The sequence below is a fragment of the Chlorocebus sabaeus genome, chromosome X (genome assembly GCF_047675955.1).
Source record: "Chlorocebus sabaeus isolate Y175 chromosome X, mChlSab1.0.hap1, whole genome shotgun sequence".
NCBI lineage: Eukaryota > Metazoa > Chordata > Mammalia > Primates > Cercopithecidae > Chlorocebus > Chlorocebus sabaeus.
In genome coordinates this window covers 98,548,161-98,569,659 of record NC_132933.1, presented here as the reverse complement: position 1 = coordinate 98,569,659, position 21,499 = coordinate 98,548,161, and the positions used below count along the sequence as shown (strand labels likewise).

Here is a 21,499-nt window from a genome sequence, read left to right as displayed (position 1 = left end):
GAGGTGAGATCACAGTATGCACACATTAGCCTCAGGCCACAGCCCTCTGTGCACTAGGTAGGTAGCACTGCCCCCGCAGCACGGTGCCTCCCTATCCTTCTAACAAACCCTCTTCTCTGCCACTGGCTAACTTCTCCCCTCCTCTGACCCCTCCCCTGGGCCACTTCTCTGCTCTTTTCCGGGACCACTTACCCTGTGGCTTTGGGCCCGGTGCCCGCTTCAGTGGTGAAGGACGCTGGCTAGGGGTTTCGGTGGGGGGACCTGGGTCTGAGCGAAGCCTCTGGGGACCTTCTGGATGAGGCTCTAGGCTCTGGCCAGGGTCAAGGGACAAACTTTTAACCAGGATCCGGTTTCCCTGGTGCAGCCCTGCAGGAAGAGAGGAAATGGGTGTGAAGTAACTGACTTTAACCCAAAGGGGAATGGGGTTAAAGTTAAGACTGGCATGTCTTAGCAGCTATCTGGGGTATTGGGTTTCTCTGAGCCCCTTTCCTGGCCACAGTGTTTTTCTGGGAAGCCCCTATCCTAGCCCTCAGATGGAGAGCCAGACCCAGGGCTGGGGCTGGCTGTTTTCATCAACAGATAAGAATTCTTTGTGACTAGTGCATTGATTCCATGTATGTCAGCAGGCAGTATTACTAGTGAGTTTAACCAGGCTGGGGGTGGCTGTGAGCACCCCGAACTTTATATATGCATTTGCGGCCTTTGTTTATACAGCCACATAGGCATGCTGAGTATAAACCATTCTTCAACGTTTTTGTTAAGGCTCTGACAATATCTAGACTTTCTTGTTTACAATTTTGTGCAGCTAAGTATGCTTAAAAATGATGAAATTGTATTTCATGAGCAAGTTTTGCTTCTTGAAATCCCAACTTCTGGCTGGGCACAGTGGCTCATGCCTGTAATCCCAGCACTTTGGGAAGCCAAGAAGGGAGGATTGCTTGAGCTCAGGAATTCGAGATGAGTTTGGGCAACAAAGTGAGACTCTGTCTCTACAAAAATATAGAAGTTAGCTGGGCATGGTGGTGTGCACCTGTATTCCCAGCTACTTGGGAGGCTGAGGTGGGAGGATCAGTTGAGCCTGGGAGGTGGAAGTTCCAGGGAGCTGAGATCACCCCACCGCACTCCAGCCTGGGCAAAAGAGCAAGATGCCGTCTCAAGAAAAAAAAAAAAAAAAAAAGGAAGAAGAAAAATGAAAACAAAATCCCAACTTCTCAGCAATCTGTATTACCCTTCTCAACTTCCACATCTACACAGACCCACATGCATCTTCCACCCCTGCCACACACACACATGCAGCATCCAGAGTTCAGGTCACAGAAATAACTTTAAATCAAGCAGCCAGTTCGGAAGAAGGGGAGGCCTTTTTGTACCGTCCCTCTTCCCTCACTGTATGTCCCCTAAAGCCACCTCTATCTTTGGCTCTAAAGGAGATGATGGTCATGCTTAGGAGAGAGGATTTGGTCTGGGAGGCAGTGAGGGATCCCCCACCCCAAAGAAAGGAATGTGGGGCTCATGTGATCCTGGCTGGGCAGGGGGCTGTGGGAGTGCCTCAAATGATAGAGAGGTCAGGTGGGGCCAGAGAGGAGTGGGAAAGGCCTTGGATGCTAGGCTGACATCCATCCTGTAGCAGAAGGGAGCCACAAAAACCCCTTGCAGAGGGAGAGATGGAGACAAACAGGTGTGAGGACAAGAGAGTAGTAGTCAAGAGCTCCCGGAGGTACCACCATCACATGGTGTAGGTTATGCTGTGCCACAGCCACATGGCCTCCCACTCACAGCCACAGAGGGTCTGTTAGCCTATATCACACACAGTCTCATAAATGACTAGTCACAAAGGGGCCCACTCAGTCACAGAAACACTTGGTGTTATTTACACCATCTCACCCAACTATCGCCCTCCTGAAAGCCTAGTTACACACAGTCACAAAGACCTGCGGTCACAACCTCACATACGATCACACAGCCTCGCAGTATCACACACACCTGCAAACATGGTCATGCAATCACAAAGACACACAGTCACACAATGGCAATTCTACCATCTCACACACAGCCTCATACAACCGCCCAGCCACATACAATCATATACCCTGCTAGACATTCTTCAAACATGGTTTCACTGAGTCACAAAGGTGTACATTGTCATTTACACTGTGTCTCACAATTGCAGGGCCATGGAGTGTCATACACACCATAATGTCACACCTGCAAACATGGTTACACACAAACACTATAGGCACACAGAGTCAATTATACCATGTCAGACACAATCACATACAGTGGCAAAACAGCATAAAGTCACATGATACCACACACTCAGAATCACAAACTCACAATCACAGACATGTGGCATACAGGTGGCCCTCCATATCCATTGGTTTTGCATCCTCGGCCTCTGCATGGAGGCTGATTGATCGAAAATGTTTGGGGAAAAAAACAAAAAATAGCAATACAACAATAAAAATTATATAAATAAAACTCAATACAGTATAGCAACTATTTACATGGCATTTACATTGTATTAGGTATTTTAAGTAATCTGGCGATGATTTAAAGTATACAGGAAGGGTCAGGTGTGGTGGCTCACACCTGTAATCCCAGCACTTTGGGAGGCCGAGGCAGGTGGTTCACAAGGTCAGGAGTTCAAGACCAGTCTGACCAACATGGCAAAACTCTGTCTCTACAAAAATACAAAAATTAGCTGGGCGTGGTGGTGGGTTCCTGTAATCCCAGCTACTCGGGAGGCTGAGGCAGGAGAATCGCTAGAACCAGGGAGGTGGAGGTTGCAGTGAGCCGAGATCACGCTACTGCACTCCAGCCTGGGTGATAGAGACTCCATCTCAAAAAAAAAAAAAAAAAAAAAAAAAGTATACAGGAAGATACACATAGTTTATATGCAAATAACATGCCATTTTATATAAGGGACTTGAGTGCTGGTGACTTTGGTATCTTCAGGCCGTCCTGGAACCAATTCCCCATGGAGACCAAGGGACAAATGTCATTTACTATGTCATACTCATCTAACAAACACATCCACAGTGTCCCTGGGTCTTAGCCTTAGGCCCACGAATATACACACCTGTGGGACACTTGCCACCTCCTAAACAGTCACTATGTCACATGCAAACTCTGTTGTGAAAACACACACACACACACACACACACACACAAAGACCTCTGCACCCTCCCCTTCCAGGGTCACACAGGCAGAAAGAGTCACAGGGGATTTTAGGTCTCCCAGTCCCGGAGGGAAGAAATAGCCCAACCCACAGGGTTCCAGCAGCTTCCCTAGGCCCCTGACCTCACCCCTGGCTACATCCCAGCCAGGTCCACCCCAGGGGACTCAGATCAGGGTCCTTTCCCAGCACTGAGGGAACAGGGTGCCCCAGGCCCCAGGCCGAGCGCCCCTCCCCAACTCTGTACCTTGCTTTGGGTGTCGTTCCTCACTTCCTTCCCCACCTAAGCTGGCAGGGCCTGGCCAGAATGGAGGAGGCGCTCCTCTCCGCTCAGCTGTGCCGCTTACCCTGCCCTGCTCAGCACATCCTGGCCTGGTCTTGCCCTGCCCTCCCCCCAGGCGTGGGGGTGAGGAAGATGAATCACCTGGAGGGTGGCACAGGCGGAGACGTGGTTAGAGAGACACATGGCCAGAGCAAGGGAGAGAGATAGAGAGAAGCTGACAGGGCCAGAGATGCAGTGAGTAAAGCCAGGTACCCTGCCATGCAGAGACCCCTCCTCAGACATATACACATAGGTGCCAGGGTCCCTGGTGGCCCCTGTCTGCCTCCTTGGGCCTGGGGGAGCCCACTTATCTCCACACCTCAACGCAGGCAGGCCTCTCTGGGCAAGCCCTCCTACCCTATCTGTAGCAAAGCAGCAGGGCCCCTGGATAAGGCTGCTCTCCTCTTGCTCCAATGCTGGTCCTCGGGATGGAGTGACCATACATGCCACTCTCCATGGCCCTGCCCTAGCCCACCCACTGCTCCCTCCTCACCCATCTCACCTGAGAGCCCACAGACAGGCCTGCCTCTCCATTCTCTCTGCCTCCTTGCAGGCAGCCCTGCAGGAAGAGGAGGCCAAATGAAATGCAAAGATTCCCTGGAGTCCCAGGTGAGAGGAACAGAGATTATCAGCCCAGTTTCTAGTAGGGAGATAAGGTCAGAGAGAGAGGCAGTGACTTGCCCAAGGTCGCAGAGCAAATCAATGAATGGCACACTTTCTGGCAGACTGGTCATGGACTGGATTCCTTCTTATTAACCCCACTCTCCAAGGGGAAGCTGGAAAAGAGGGGAACCAGGAGGGGCAGGGTGGACCCAAGGGCTTCAGAAAGTCACAAACTGCAGTGTAGCTAGTAAGAGGGACACCCCTCAACCCTGTCCACAGGGAATTGAACAGGGGTCCAGTTCAGGAGCCTAGGCCTGACCAAGAACCAGGCTAGGTTTCACTGAGCGGGGGAAGGTTCAAGATCCCTCCCTCTTGTTTCAGAACTCCCTCTCCCTTGTCTCTCTGCCTACATTTCCCTGTCTCCTGTTTTCCCTCAGTGGCCTCCTTGGCTCCAAGTCTTGCTCCCTCCAGGTGGCTGAATGAACTTTCTTACAGTCCAGCTCAGATCATGCCACTTACCTGCACAAGAACCTTCTGTAAGTAACTCCCCACTGTCCATGGGAAAATAGAAACTTCTCAGCTAGGCCGGGCGCGGTGGCTCACGCCTTTATTCCAACACTTTGGGAGGCTGAGGTGGGTGGATCACCTGAGGTTGGGAGTTTGAGACCAGCCTGACCAACATGGAGAAACCTGATCTCTACTAAAAATACAAAATTAGCTGGGCGTGGTGGCGCATGCCTGTAATACCAGCTACTCGGGAGGCTGAGGCAGGAGAATCGCTTGAACCTGGGAGGCAGAGATTGCAGTGAGCTAAGATCGCACCATTGCACTCCAGCCTGGGCAACAAGAGTGAAACTCTGCCTCAAAAAAAAAAAAAAAAAAGAAAGAAAGAAAGAAACTTCTCAGCTAGCCCTCAGTGGCCCCTCATGACCATGCTGAACTCTATGGCTTTCCTTGGCTGAGTTTGGTCTCCAGAATATTTTTGAACCTAGCAGACCCTGTGCTTGGGGATGAGAAAATCCCATCCCTGCCCTTGGGGAGCTCCCAGGGTAGGCCCCCCTCCTCCTTCCTAGAAACCACAGCCCTTCCCACTGCCCCATCCTGTCCCTACCCAGCAAGGTCCTGGAATCATTTTCTCCAGCCCTTTTTTTTTTTTTTTTTTTTTTTTTGATACAGGGTATCTCTCTGTTGTTTAGGGTTAAGCATGGTAGTGTGATCAGGTCACTGTAACCTCAAATTCCTGGGCTCAAGTGATCCTCCCATCTCAGCATCCCAAGTAGCTGGGACTCCAGGTACTCACCACCATGCCTGGCTATTTTTTTTTTTTTTTTTTGGTAGAGATGGGGACCTTCTTTGTTGCCCAGGCTGGTCTCAAACTCCTAGCTTCAAGAGATCCTCTTGCCTCTGCCTCCAAAAGTGCTGAGATTACAGGCATGAGCCAGTATGTGCCCAATTCCTGCCTATTTTTCTTGTGGTTGATAATCCACAACATTATCACACCTACACCCACACCTCCACACCTGACAAGATCCTCCACCAGCACTGCCCCTTCCATCAATGGATTTACAATTCCCCAGTGCCCAGTAGAGCAGAGATCACCAAAGAGCCCCCCTCACACACATTTGGTCACACCACCAAATCTTTTTTATTTTTTACTTTTGAGGTGAGGTCTTACTATGTTGCCCAGGCTGGTCTCGAATTCCTGGGCTCGAGCAATCCTCCTGTCTCAGCCTCCCAAGTAGCTGGGACTACAGGTGTGTACCACCACACCCAGCCACCACCAAATCTGGTAATACTTTGTGGAAATGTACCCAGCCACACACCAACTGGGCACATCCCTCAAAGACCCAGAGAGAGAACCACAGAGCTACTTGTGTCTGTGCACCGTGCTTGGCACAACTGCACACACACAACCACCACTGCCACTCGGACATCTGTTGTCACCTACGGAAAGCATACTCTAGGCACCCCAGGAGTGCCACTGCATTGTGCCAGCTCCGCTATGGGGATGGGGGTGGGGTGTGCACCCTTCCTGCCCCACTCTCAAACCCCTGCCCCCCAGGCATTCATCAGGCCAGAAGGGCAATCTTGACCCTTACCCTCAGGGAGCTCCCAATCTCAAAGACAAAAGACTCTAACTCAGGAAAGGTAAGGAGGGTCAGCCTGTGGGGACTGGGGAAGCTCAGGGGAGGGGAACGGATAGGGTGGCCAAACTACAGGACACTCACTCAGTTAATTTTTTTGTTTTGTTTTGAGACGGAGTTTCGCTCTTGTTACCCAGGCTGGAGTGCAATGGCGCGATCTCGGCTCACTGCAACCTCCGACTCCGGGGTTCAAGCGATTCTCCTGCCTCAGCTTCCCCAATAGCTGGGATTACAGGTGCCTGCCACCACACCCAGTTAATTTTTGTATTTTTGTAGAGATGGGGTTTCATCATGTTGGCCAGGCTGGTCTCGATCTCCTGACCTCAGGTGATCCACCTGCCTCAGCCTCCCAAGGTGCTGTGATTATAGGTGTAAGCCACCACACCTGGTCACTCAGTTAAATTTGAATTTCAGATAAACAAGGAATGTTTTAGTATAATATGTCTCATGAATACTTATACTAAAAATTTCTTAAGCTATACTTAAAAAATGACTTGTTGGGGTGGGTGTGGTGGCTCATGCCTGTAATCCCAGCACTTTAGGAGGCCGAGGCAGGTAGATCACGAGGTCAGGAGTTCAAGACCAGCCTGGCCAACATGGCGAAACCCCGTCTGTACTAAAAATACAAAAATTAGCTGGGCGTGGTGGCAGGCGCCTGTAATCCCAGCTACTCGGGAGGCTGAGGCAGGAGAATGACTTGAACCCGGGAGGCGGAGGCTGCAGTGAGCCGAGATCATGCCACTGCACTCCAGCCTGGGCAACAGAGTGACACCCTGTCTAAAAAAAAAAAAATGACTTATTGTATATCTGACATTCAAATCTAATTGTATTAAATAGTTTTTGAAGGCTAATTCTGGCAACCCTAGTCAGGGAAAGCTTCCAAATGAATGTGGGAGAGCCAGGCCTTCAAGATAGCACCTGGTAGCCAGAGTTCCCCCAGACTCTTGTCCACTTAAGCCTCAAGCAGGCTAGGGACTCTACCCAATTTTTTCTGCAATGGGCATCTGAATGCTCACGACAGTGCCGTTATTTCAGGGATGGCCTTGAATCTGGTCTTTTTTTTTTTTAAGTCACTAATTTAAAAAGCCATGATACTTGACTATTCCCAACAAGGGTGGTGTCATCATGATCACTAACTGGACTGCATGGAGTGAATTGTTGCAGCACTTGTATTAGGAACAGCTGGCTTAGGACTTGCACAGACCTCAGTTTAGATTCCAACACTACCTTTTACTAGCTGTGTGGCCCTGGGCAAGTCTCCCCATCTACCTGAGCCTCAGTTTCTTTATCTGGAAAAAAGGACTATAATAGCAGTTCCTTGGTTTGGGGGAGCCTATGGGACAACGAAGGGAAAGAGCACAGTGACCCACCCTGCCACACACACACACAGCGATATGGGTTAAACTTGAAAACCAACAGAATCACACATCACAAAGCCACAAAACTACACACATAGATACATAAGCCCACGGGCTGTAGGCTGCAACCCAATGTAAAACTGTGGATACACTGAGAAACACAAGCCAACTCAGCCAGAGATAGACACAGAACCCAGCTCCGCTCACCAGGACAGCTCTGCAGATCAGGGCAGGATTCCTATGAGAGGTGGTAGGGCAGTGAAGACGATGGTGCCCTGTCCTCCCCCTTCAAATTCAATTCAAAATACAAGCCAGAAAAAAAATTGTAAAATAAGTGTCAAGAAGTGTAGCTGAGGTTTGAATTTTCCCATGACAACTTATCGTTGTTGAAATAGGAAAATCCTTCCAAAAATTGTTTCTGGTTGCTGCATGCCCCTGCGTGGCAGGTGTCCTGAGCACATGCTTCTGGGTTTACTGGCAGATAAAGTCCAGCATCTAGCTCAGTTTGAGGACAAGGGCTCCTTTTGCCCATTCCCACTGGAACTGGACCCTGCATCTTCCTCAGCCCTTCCTGGGAATTTCAGCTGCCAACTTTCCCCCTCCTCAGCTAATAGCAACCCCTCTTGCTTCTCCCAGCTACTGTAGCCTTGGCTTACTCTCAAGACAGCTATTAGGGCCCCTGACTGGACCCTGGTCATTAACTCCCTGGTGTCCTGGGGCAAGTGGTTTCAAAGCTCTGGGTCCCAATTTCCCCATTTGGGGCCCAGAGCTATGAAGGATAGTTCTGCAGAGATGCTAAAACGGGGAGAAATGTGTTCTGCTTGTTGTGAACAATCGGCGACGAGATCCTAGGGTAAGCAGAAGCCGGCCCCTAGCACACAGGCCTCCTGACAGTCCAGGCAAACTTCTCCCTACAGCCCTCAAATCTCTTCCTTTCCCAGCTGAGAGGTAGGCTCCAGGGACAGATGGAATTCCTGGGGGTGGGGTGGGAAAAGGGAACAGAGGGAGTGGAGAACAGCAGAAAGGAAAGTGCCTTTTGGGAAGCCAATTCTGTGGGGCGAAGGGGCATCTCTCTGCTTGACAAAAACAAACAAACAAACAAACAAACAAACAAGAAAAACAGCCATAACTGCCCCACCTCTTCCCAACTGCCCCTTGAATGTGAGCTGCAGGCCAGCTGCCCCACTCCACCTTCAAGGCCAGACTGCACCCAGGCCTTGCCTGACCTAGCAGATGTTGTCTCTGAAAGTTCAAACACAAAGCTCGGTCAAGTGTGAAATGTGCAGAAGGAGCTGTTTACAGGAACCCTGTAGGTAGCTCAGGGGTTCCTTCTCTGAAGTCCACTGTTCTTCTGAACATAAGGACTCTGCAGAAAAATGGAGGCACTTTCTATAGCGTGAAGACACTTTCAAGAAGTGGGGGCCATTCTGGCAAGTCAGGAGCTTCCTAACTCTTTCGAGTTTCCTAAAGAGCATTCTATCCTTCAAAATCGAGACACTTTCTGTGAAATGGAGGTCTCTTTAATAAACAGAAGGCCCTTCTGTAAAGGGAGGAAGTTTTTCCAAAAACAGGAGCCTTCTTCAAAGTGGAAGGACATTCTGTAAAGTGACGAGAGTTCTCTAAAGGCCCTTTTGTAAAACGGATGGCCTGTTTGTAACCGAAGAACTCTTAAGGATCATGACAAAACAGAAGACTGTTAAATAGGGGAACTCCTTTTTGTAAAGTGAGGCCTCTTCTTTAAAGAGAAGGATGTTTCTGTAAAGTGCAGACCCTAGTATAAACTGAGGAACTTTCTGTAGAGTGGGACAGTCTAAGGCCATAGGGAATGGTGGGGACTGGGTTAAAATGGAAAGCACATGCCTAACCTGAAGTAGAAACAGCAGCTTCTCCCCTCCACGCAGGTGTCACCTTGCAGTAATGCGGCCCTGTATTGTCAGGTCTTCCAATATTTCAAGGGAATTCAGAAATCCAGATTTTTCTTCTTCTTCTTCTTTTTTTTTTTTTTTTAGACAGAGTCTCACTCTGTCACCCAGGTTGGAGTACAGTGGCATGATCTCAGCTCAGTGCTACCTCTGTCTCCTGGGTTCAAGTGATTCTCCAGCCTCAGCCTCCCGAGTAGTTGGAATTACAGGTGCACGCCACTACATCTGCCTGATTTTTGTATTTTTAGTAGAGATGGGGTTTCACCACGTTGGCTAGGCTGGTCTTGAACTCCTGACCTCGGGTGATTCACCTACCTTGGCCTCCCAAAGTGCTGGGATTACAGGCATGAGCCACTGTGGCCGGCCGGGAAATCCAGGTTTTTCATGTGAAATCCCTTAATTTTAAAAACTGTGGGCAGGCCAAATGAAACTTGTGAGTCAAATTTAACTTGTGGGCCATCACGTTGCACTGTCTGAGTTAGTTGATCCTGAAGGCTCATTCTACCCCTGCTATTTATGCCTTGCCCTATCTCCCATGCTCTTGCCCTTGAGTAGAAGCCTTGCAGGTCCCATCTCCCACTCCCTGGAAGGGCCCAGTCTCCTCTGTGTCTGAGCAGGCTCAGGGAGCTGGCCCATGCATTACTTGTCAGAAGTTCCCCGAATTGGAATCTGCCTTTTGTTCTGTCTGACCCGGTTTACCTTCTGCCCTGTGCAGGATGCCTAAAGAAGAGAGAGCAGGAGATTGTAAGAACATGCAGAAATCTCTGGAACTCAAGCTGTTCACTTTTTAGTAGAGGATATAAGATATGAGGATTCAACTGCTGAACACCTACTCTGGGCCAGGTGGTGTGTTGATGCTCTCGTATGGCATCCTCCTAATGATCCGGTGAGCTATTACCCATTTTACAGATGAGGAAACTGACGCACAGAGAGGCAAAATAATTTGCCTGAGGACAGCTAAAAGTGGTTGAGCTGGGACCAGATCCCAAGTGTGTCTGTGTCCAGAGTCACAGAGCACATCTTCAGTGACTGCTGAGTTGGGAAAGAAATCACATTTGGAGCGGGGAGAAGAGAAGACTTCCTAAAGGAGGTGGTTTTTAGTTGCACCATCCAGGCTGGGGTGTGTTTTTTTTAGGTATAGATGGACTGAGAATGGTTCTGCAGACAAGGGAAGAAGAGTGGGCAAAAGTGTGGATACTGGGTGGGGAGGTAGGAGTGAAGCATATATTTGGAGCACGTAATGTCCTGGGTTTGCAAGAAGGCTCCACAGCAGGAAGAAGGATTAGGAAAGGCCAAAAGATAAAAGCAAGCAGACACCCACTTCCCTACACCACAACCACCACCATACACCTATAGGGGGCATGTAGAGACAGACGCAGGCACGGGAACAGACACAGGTATAGAAACAGACAGATACATCCACAAGATCTAAGGAGACCTACATGCAGAAACATCTAGAAACTCCCATACACTTAGTGCCAAGGTGACATACAACCAGGCACAGAGGAGCACGTAACACATACAGACCCAGAGACACACATGGATCTATATACAAACACACAGATGGCCATACAGAAACAAGAACATTAAGACACACACACAAAATAGATCCACGGGGACAAAGAAGGCCAGGCACATGCACGCACGCGCGCGCGCGCACACGCGCACACACACACACACACACACACACACACAGAAACCAAGCAGCCACATGAGAGCATAAGCAGCCCATCCCTCTTCCAGTTGCTTGATTACTGTGAGGGCCCAGCCACCTCCTCCCTGCTTCTCTAGACTAGAGGCCAGAGAAGGATAGGGGGCGGTAGCTCCACCCCCCACTCCTCCCCCCCCCCCCCCCCCGCCCCTCGCCCCGGGAGGAGCTGGGGACTTCAGAGGACAGGAAGGGAAGGGAGTGGAGCTGCAGCTGGGAGCACTGGGAGCAGTAATTACCCGATGCTGGGGCTGCCACGCTGGCTGAGATTCCCCTTCCCGTGAGGCAAAGCCGCTAGGGGGATGGTCCCTCTGACCCTTGCCTCAACCCCAGGGACCCCAACACCCACCCATCTCCCTTCCCATTCACCAGAGGCCTGACCAAATCTGAGAGTTGGAGACACAGAAGGATCATGAGGGGAAAAGACAGATGATAAGAGAAAGACACTGGGACAAACACAAGGAGGGAGAGGACAGGAAAACCACAGAGACCCAGAGATGGACATAGAGGGAGATGGACAAAAGGGACAAGTCAGAAGAGAGACAAAAGACAGAAAGGTCCACACAGGGCATGGCAGTCAGCGAGGGATACAGGCCCAGGCAGAGGGGCAGGGACAAAAAAGGCAGGCCAGGGCCATCTGTTGAACGTGGTGACAATGTGCCATGCCAAGGGCTGTGGGATGGATCTGTGGCATTGAATCCTTACAACAACCCTAGAAGGTGGGAATGACAACCCCATTTTCCAGTTGAGAAAACTGAGGCTCAGAGGGATGAGGTGACTTGCCCAAGGATGAGGTGACTTGCCCACTTTAGAAAGTGGCAGACCTGGGTGTGGGAGGCTCTCTCTGCTGCCAGCCCCTGCCAGAGACAGGGAGGCCCAAACAGAGATCCCTGAGGGAATTCTCCAGACAGAGAAGCAATCAGCGAGCCTGGGAGATGCTCCCTAAGAGATGCGGTGAAAGCGACCCCAGCCTTCCCTGCCCCTCCCGCACCCTTGCGGTGTCTACACCTGGAATGCATTAGGTAGGGGGGCCCCGGCCTAGGGCAGCAGGGAAGGAGCTGGAGGGGAAGCAGGGAAGGCAAAGGCGAAGGCAAAGGCAGTGGTGTGGGCGGTGGTGGCCCAGGCCTAGCAGGCCCCCGGCGGGCGGAAGGGCTTCTATGCCAGCTGCAGCTCCCAGAGGCCAGCCCTGCCAGTCCCGCCTTTCCCGCTTTCCACAGGCATCTTCCCTCCGCGATTTAACCCTTTCCCTGCAGGGGCCATGGGGAAGCGCCAAGGAAGGCTCTTCCCTCTTAGTCTCAGCTACATAATTGTGCCCCTTACCCACCTGCCCTTACTCTGGGACCCAGATAGGCATGTCTGATGCCAACTAGGTGCTGTCACCTAGATGTCCTGTCTTCAGGCTCAGCCTCAGCACATTGTGAACGACACTCCTACCCCAGCCCTGGTCTGCTTCTCCTCCTGCCTTCCCCATCGCAGGAAGGACAACTTCATCCGCCCAGCTGCCCAAGTCCTAGGCTTCTCCCTCTCCGTCAACCCACATGTCCAGCCAGGCCCCAAGTCCTTTAGATGCACTGTCCTCAGTTGCTCTAGAATCCCTATGCTTCATTCCCCATCCAGCCCCCTAACTGGTTTCCCTCCCATCTTCCGGGCCTCTACGAGGCATTCTCTACACCACTGCCAGCTTTTGGAAAACACAGTCCCCTGCAATCCCTTCAGCCTTGTGAAGGGCTCCCTTTGCCTTCGGGGGTGAAACTCCTGAGCACAGGGACAAGGAAGGCCTAGCTCAGGAACATTTCCCCGCCCCACGCCCCATGCTTCAGCCATAATGGCCGTTTGTCTGTTCCTCGAAAGTGCTCTCTTCCGCCTAGGGCTTTGGCACATGTTGTTCCCATGACCCGAACTGCTAGTCTGCTTCTCCCTACCTCTGGACTCCTATTTATCATTCAGGTCTCAACTCAAATATCTTCTTTGCCCTGTCCGCCCACTCCCCCCATCCTCATGTGTTCTTGCAGCATCTGCACTTGGAATTGCTTGTAGTGTGTCTTTCCTGCTAGATATCAGCTCCACCAGGACAGGGATAGTGACTGTCTTGTGGCCTACCTGGCACCTAGCACAGGGCCTAGCACATAGTAGGCACTCAACAGGTATATGTTAAAGAAAGAAATGCCCCCCTTGCTCCCCTCGTTCACTTTCCCTTCCCCTGTCACCTGTTTGCTCACCAAGTATTATTTACTGATACCACAATGACCAGGTCTGGGATATTACAAATAGGGAAACTAAGACCCTGAGAGGGGAAGGGAGGCCTGGAGGAACGGTGAACCAATAGCAGAGCCAGGAGTGCTGAGGCTCCCTCGGCTACTGCCCTGCAGCCTTGTCTCCGGAGCTGTGTGTGTTTTCAGACACTGTTTGGAGGTGTCACACCTTCCAGGTCCAAGGAACTGGGCACCAGAGCCCAGAGAGGCTGGACTCATTGCTCCAAAGATGTTTGCTCTCTCCAGATGAGGGAATTGAACTCTGTGGTGCTAGCCAATGGCAGACTGCATTTCCTGCCCTCATTCCAGACAGGTCCTAGCCCCACCCAGCCAGCGTCTGGCCAGCTCCACATCTGCCTAAGGCATTTAGCTAACTGGCCCCCAGAAGGCCATGGCTTGGGTTTGTCTGGGGCATTGTTAGCAGCCACTCCACTCTCCCTTGAGGAAGCAGGCAGCCCCACCTGGGCCCTCCCCCAGGGACAGAGGGGCCTGAAACGGCCAAGAGCGGACTGCCAACCATCTGCAATTTGGAAGCTTCTATTCTTTTCGTCTTGTCTGGAGAAGTCCTTTTCCCAGCTACCCAGAGTCTTTATATTTTGTTGTGTTTGTTTGGAAGGCCCTAGTGGACTAGGAACCAAATCTGGTTATTTCCCCAGACTCTCCCTTGGAATCTCAAACTACTGCTCTCCAAAACTCCCCAGCAGACCCCACTACCTCCTCCTGTCCCAAGCCCTCTCTTCTCCCTTCCATAAGCAAACCCCCTCACTGCCCTCTCAGGATGCCCACAACAGAGAGAACACCGAGGGAAACCACACAAATTTACTTTACCGATGTTTGATTTGCTTTTCAGAAGTACTCCTCCCTCAATACTTTGCAATAGCCAGCTACCCTGGGTACATGAAATGGGTCTCAGTTTCATGCAAATATGCTTATTTATTATTTTTTGAGATAGAGTCTCACTTTGTCACCCAGTCTGGAGTGCAGTGGCACAATCATACTCCACTGCAGCCTCGAACTCCTGGGCGCAAGTGATCCTTCCACCTCAGCTTCTCGAGTAGCTGTGACTACAGGCATACACCACCATGCCCTGCTAATTTAAAAATATTTTTTGTAGAGATGGGGTCTCACTATGTAGCTCAGGCTGGTCATGAACTCCTGCCCTCAAGCAATCCTGCCCCATTGGCCTCCGAAAGTGCTGGGATTACAGGTGTGAGGCACCATGCCTGGCCTCAAATACGCTTTTTTTTTTTTTTTTTTTTTGAGAGGGAGTCTCGCTCTGTCGCCAGGCTGGAGTGCAGTATCAAGATCTCGGCTCACTGCAACCTCCGCCTCCCAGGTTCAAGCAATTCTCCTGCCTCAGTCTCCTGAGTAGCTGGGACTACAGGTGTGCGCCACCACGCCCAGCTAATTTTTGTATTTTTAGTAGAGACGGGGTTTCACCATGTTGCCAGGATGGTCTCAATCTCTTGACCTCATGATCCACCCACCTCGGCCTCCCAAAGTGCTGGGATTACAGGTGTGAGCCATCGTGCCCAGCAAATTTTTATTTTATTTTACTTTACTTTACTTTATTTTATTTTAATTTTATTTTATTTTTTGTGAGACAGAGTCTCGGTCTGTCACCCAGGCTGGAGTGCAGTGGCACAATCTCGACTCACTGCAACCTCTGCCTCCTGGGTTCAAGCAATTCTCCTGCCTCAGCCTCCTGAGTAGCTGGGATTACAGGTGTGTGCCACCATACCTGGATGATTTTTTTTTTCCTTTGAGACGGAGTCTCACTCTGTCGCCAGGCTGGAGTGCAGTGGCACGATCTCGGCTCACGGCAACCTCCGCATCCCAGGTTAAAGTGAGTCTCCTGCCTCAGCCTCCCGAGTAGCTGGGACTACAGGCACGTGCCACCACGCCCAGCAAATTTTTGTATTTTTAGTAGAAACAGGGTTTCACCATGTTGGCCAGGATGGTCTCAACCTCTTGACCTTGTGATCCACCCACCTCGGCCTCCTAAAGTGCTGGGATTACAGGCGTGAGCCACCACGCCTGGCTGATTTCTGTATTTTTAATAGAGAAAACATTATGCCATGTTGGCCAGGCTGGTTTCAAACTCCTGGCCTCAAGTGATCCACCCGCCTCGGCCTCCCAAAGTGCTAGGATTACTGGCGTGAGTCACCGTGCCTGGTCGATTTTATTTTTTAAGACACAGTCTTGGCCGGGCACAGTGGCTCATGCCTGTAATCCCAGCACTTTGGGAGGCCAAGGTGGGTGGATCACAAGGTCAGGAGTTCAAGACCAGCCTGGCCAACATGGTGAAACCCTGTCTCTACTAAAAATACAAAAATTAGCTGGGCATGGTGGCTTGTGCCTGTAATCACAGCTACTGGGGAGGCTGACGCAGGAGAATTGCTTGAACGGGGACCCGGGTGGTGGAGGTTGCAGTGAGACGAGACTGCCACTGCACTCCAGCCTGAGCGACAGAGCAAGACTCTGTCTCAAAAACAACACAACACAAAACAAAACAAAGAAAACAACAACAACAAAAAACACAGTCTTGATCTGTCACCCAGGCTGGAGTGCAGTCGTGTGATCTCGGCTCACTGCAACCTCTGCCTCCCGGGGTCAAGTGATTCTCGTGCCTCAGCCTCCCAAGTAGCTGAGATTACAGGTGTGAGCCACCGTGCCCAGCCCTCAAATATGCTTTAAAAACGGCTGGGTCTCAGCTTCATGAAAATATACTTTAAAAACTGCTTTCCCCCAAAAAAGGCATTTCTATGGCAAAGTTCCAGCAGGTACTGAATAATTCATCTGAGTGTCACCCTGCCAACCTTACTGTCTGTCTTCAAGGATGGGACTGGCTCCCAGATCTATACATGGTATGCGTTGGTGGTGAAAACTCCCAAACATCACTGGCCCAGGCCTCTTTCCTGAGCTTTCCAATTTTACATCCAAACGTCTGCTTGCGAGATGACACAAACAAATGGGAAAACATTCCATGCTCATGGACTGGAAAAATCAATATTGCTCAAATGGCCATACTGCCCAAAGCAATTTACAGATTCAATGCTATTCCTATCAAACTACCAATGACATTCTTCACAGAATTTTAAAAAACTATTTAAAAATTAATATAGAAACAAGTGTCCAAATAGCCAAGGCAATCCGAAATAAAGAGAACAAAGCCAGTTGGGCAAGGTGGCTCAAGCTTGTAATCCCAGCACTTTGGGTGGCCGAGGCGGGCGGATTACCTGAGGTCAGGAGTTCGAGACCAGTCTGGCCAACATGGAGAGACCACGTCTCTACTAAAAATACAAAAATTAGCCAGGCATGGTGGTGGGCACCTGTAATCCCAGCTACTCAGGAGGCTGAGGCAGGAGAATCACTTGAGTCCCGGAGGCAGAGGTTGCAGTGAGCTGAGATCATGCCACTGCACTCCAGCCTAGGTGACAGAGTGACACTCCATCTAAAAACAAAAACAAAACAAAAAACCCATGGTGGCTCACACCTGTAATCCCCAGCACTTTGCGAGGCCGAGGCAGGCAGATCACGAGGTCAGGAGTTCAAGACCAGCCTGGCCAACGTGGCGAAATCCTGTCTCTACTAAAAATACAAAAATTAGCTGGGCGTGGTGGTGTGTGCCTGTAATCCCAGCTACTTGGGAGGCTGAGGCAGGAGAATTGCTTGAACTGGGACCCGGGAGGAGGAGGTTGCAGTGAGCTGAGATCACGCCACTGCACTTCAGCCTGGGTTATGGAGTGAGACTCAGCCTCAAAAAAAAAAAAAAAAAAAAAAAGGCCGGGCGCGGTGGCTCACGCCTGTAATCCCAGCACTTTGGGAGGCCAAGGCAGGTGGATCACGAGGTCAGGAGATTGAGACCACCCTGGCTAACACGGTGAAACCCCATCTCTACTAAAAATACAAAAAATTAGCTGGGCGTGGTGGTGGGCACCTGTAGTCCCAGCTACTCGGGAGGCTGAGGCAGGAGAATGGCGTGAACCCGGGAGGCGGAGCTTGTAGTGAGCTGAGATCGTGCCACTGCACTTGAGCCTGGGTGACAGAGCGAGACTCTGTCTCAACAGCAACAACAAAACAACAACAACAACAACAACAAAAAACAAAACCAGAGGCATCACACTACCGACTTTATATTTACAGGGCTACAGTAACCAAAACAGCATGGTACTGGACAAAAACAGATACACAGACCAACAGAACAGAATAGAGAGCCCAGAAATAAGGCCACACACCTACAACCATCTAACCTTTGACAGAATTGACAAAAGCAGCAATGGGGAAAGGACTCCCTGGTCAATAAATGGTGCGGGGATAACTGGCTAGCCACATGCAGAAGACTGAAACTGGACCTCTTCCTTACACCATATACTAAAATCAACTCAAGATGGATTAAAGACTTAAATGTAAAACCTAAAACTATAAAAACCCTGGAAGACAACCTAGGAAATACCATTTTGGATATAGGACCTGGCAAATATTTCATAATGAAGGCACTAAAAGCAATTGCAACAAAAACAAAAATTGACAAATGGGACCTGATTAAATGAAAGAGCTTCTGCACAGCAAAAGAAACTATCAACAGAGTAAACAACCTACAGAAATGGGAGAAAATATTTGCAAACTATGCATCTGACAAAGGTCCAATATCCAGAATCTGTAAGGAACTTAAATGAACAAGCAATAAACAAACAACCCCATTAAAAAGTGGGCAAAGGACATGAACAGATACTTTTCAAAAGAACACATACATGTGGCCAATAAGCATATGAAAAAAATGTTCAACATCGGCCGGGCGTGGTGACTCACACCTATAATCCTAGCACTTTGGGAGGCTGAGGCGGTTGGATCACCTGAGGTCAGGAGTTCGGGACCAGCCTAGCCAACATGGCGAAACCCCGTCTCTACTAAAAATACAAAAATTAGGCCGGGCGCGGTGGCTCAAGCCTGTAATCCCAGCACTTTGGGAGGCCGAGACCGGCGGATCACGAGGTCAGGAGATCGAGACCATCCTGGCTAACACAGTGAAACCCCATCTCTACTAAAAAAAATACAAAAAACTAGCCGGGCGAGGTGGCGGGCGCCTGTAGTCCCAGCTACTTGGGAGGCTGAGGCAGGAGAATGGCGTGAACCCGGGAGGCGGAGCTTGCAGTGAGCCGAGATCACGCCACTGCACTCCAGCCTGGGCGATAGAGCGAGACTCTGTCTCAAAATAAAAAAAAAAAAAAATAAATAAATAAAATACAAAAATTAGCTGGGTGTGGTGCCAAGCACCTGTAATCTTGCTACTTGGGAGGCTGAGGTGGGAGAATTGCTTCAACCTGGGAGGCGGAGGTTGAAGTGAGCTGAGACAGAGCCACTGCACTCCAGCCTGGGTGACAGAGAAAAAAAAAAAAAAGAAAAAATGCTCAACATCACTAATCATTAGAGAAATGCAAATCAAAACTACAATGAGATACCATTTCACACCAGTCGGAATGGCTATTACTAAAAAGTCAAAAAATAACACGCCAGGTTGCAGAGAAAAGGAAATGCTTATACACTGCTGGTGGGAATGTAAATTAGTTCAGTCATTATGGAAAGCAGTTTGGTGATTTCTCAAATAACTCAAGCAGAATTACCATTCAACTCAGTAATCTCACTATTGGGTATATACTCAAAGGAGTATAAATCGTTCTACCATAAAGACACATGCATATGTATGTTCATCACAGTGCTATTCACAATAGCAAAGACATGGAATTAACCCAAATGCCCATCAATAGTGGACTGGATAAAGAAAATGTGTTATGTATACACCATGGAATACTATGCAGCCATAAAAAAGAATGAGATCATGTCCTTTGTAGGAACACAGATGGAGCTAGAGGCCATTATCCTTAGCAAATTAAGGCAGGAACAGAAAACTAAATACCGCATGTTCTCACTTATAAATGGGAGCTAAACATTGAGTACATATGGACACAAAGAAACAAAAAGCAGACACTGGGGCCTATTTGAGGGTGGAGGGAGGGAGGGGGGTAAGGACTGAAAAACTACCTATCAGGTACTATGCTTATTACCTGGGTGGTGAAATAATCTGTATACCAAATCCCCCTGACATGCAGTTTATCCATATAACAAACTTGCACATGTACCCCTGAACCTAAAATAAAAGTTTAAAAAAAGATTATGGTAAATCCATACAATGGCATATTATTACGCAGTCATTAAAATGTTCAAAAAAAGTTCATGAAGAGTTTTTAATGATGTTGGAAAAATACACTAAATGAAAAAGCATGATATAAAATTGAACATATAGTATGATTTCAATTATGTAAAATACACATCAATATGTAGAAAAAGATCTAGCAGAAAACAGACTACAATATTAAAAGTGATCATCCTGGGTAGTAAAAAACAAAAATGAACCAAACCCACAAATGCCTGCTGGCCATCTTCACCTGCATGTACCCGTAGGCGTTTCGAATTCAACTTGTCTCAAACACAATTTACTATCTTCCCTCAAATCTCCTCCCTCTCTTGTATATAGATGGCCCCACCAACATCCACCAGGTCACTGCAGTTGGTTTCAGAAAACAACATGGAGCAATCTGGACTTTGCCTTCTGTCTCAGCCTCTACATCCAAGCTACTACCAAGGCCTGTCCATGCTAGCATCTAAATATCTCTCAGATCTTACCCTCCTTACCTGCCATCGCTCTAACCCAAGCTACTATCACCTCTCTCTGGGAAGACTGCAACACTCACCTGCCTGTCTCCCTGCTTCCACTCTTGCACCCCTTCCATCCATTCTCCCTATGCAGCTAGGGAGAGCTTCCAAACACCCCCATCTGAGCACATCATTCCCGTTAATAAACCCTTCGATGGTTTCTCTTCGTCCTCAGAAGAAAGTTCCTTCTCAGCCTTGTCACTCCACTCCTCCCAATACTAGCCCTATTCCCCAGTGCCCCATGTCTCGCTGCCTTTGCTCCCACTGAACCTCTTACCTGAATTGTCCTCCATGTTCTTCTCTAGCTCTACAACCCTTTCTTGACACCCCTCTAGAGCCCTTTCTTAGGGCCAGACCCTGCACTGGGCACTGATGATGCCAAGGTTTCCTCTGCCTAGAGTCCCAGAATGGCAACTGCTTTCCAATTTGAACTGCCAAATGGCAGCCATTCACGAGAGCTGAGAATAAGGGGCAAACTGAGGCAGCCAGTGTTTGTGTGTATGAGGACGAGAAGTTGACTCTCCCTTTGTGTTTAATCCTGTGCCTCCGTTTGGGGTTAGGAGTGAGTTAACAGAAGCCCACATGGGTCCCTGGGGAAAGGGCCTTAGAGGGGTAGGCCGATGTATTCTCCTGGCCCTAATGATGCTGACTCACTGTAGGACCATGGCTAAAAAAAATCACTACCTCTCTGAGCCTCCACTGCCCCATCTGGAAAACGGACTTAACTAGTGGTTCCCACTCTAAGCTGTGCATCACAATCACCTAAGGAGCTTTTGAAAATAGATTCCTTGGTTGTCAACCCCAAGATTCTGGAGCGCTGAGGTGGAGTGTGGAATCACATTTCTTTTTAAGGTCAACAAGAGATTCTGATGCTCACTCAGTTCGGGAAACCCAGAATGAGACAGTATCTAGGGTCTTTTCTAACTCCAATTTTTACTCTTGGAGACTCTGAAGATGCCTCAAGATCCAAATGAGAGTCAGCCCCTCCTCTTGCCCCCCTCAACTGGCTCAGTTTCCCCCATTACCCACAAAACGGCTCTAACATCAGGTACAACTCCTTTGATTTAGCTAGGGTCAGACACCAATATCCCCACAATCCCCGCATCTGGAAGGACATTCTAGGCCTCAACCCTGAGGAATAGAGCCGCCATCTCTGCAAACCCCTGCAAGCAAACCACTTTCTGACTCTCTCAAACCCCTCTCTGGCATTTCACTGGGTTTTCCCAGTGACCCTTCGGTTTAATCAACCTGGAAAATCGGCATAACAACAACTGTCCCTTTCCCCACCAAGAAGCAGACAG

The 21,499-nt window shown here is 49.5% G+C and overlaps 1 protein-coding gene across 3 annotated transcripts in view; it reads right to left on the bottom strand.

Moving 5' to 3' along the window:
- The window catches only part of FGD1 (FYVE, RhoGEF and PH domain containing 1), a 52,281-nt gene that overhangs the window by 26,456 nt on the left and 4,326 nt on the right, over positions 1-21,499 (bottom strand). For 2 of the 3 annotated variants that reach the window (XM_073013652.1, XM_007991800.3), the window contains exons 2-3: positions 3,423-3,599; positions 193-366 (exon numbers count right to left, since the gene is read on the bottom strand). In XM_073013652.1, the coding sequence (XP_072869753.1) occupies positions 193-366; positions 3,423-3,599 (351 nt within the window). The remainder of the gene's footprint in view (positions 1-192; positions 367-3,422; positions 3,600-21,499) is intronic. The other variant, XM_007991802.3, reaches the window with a different exon arrangement.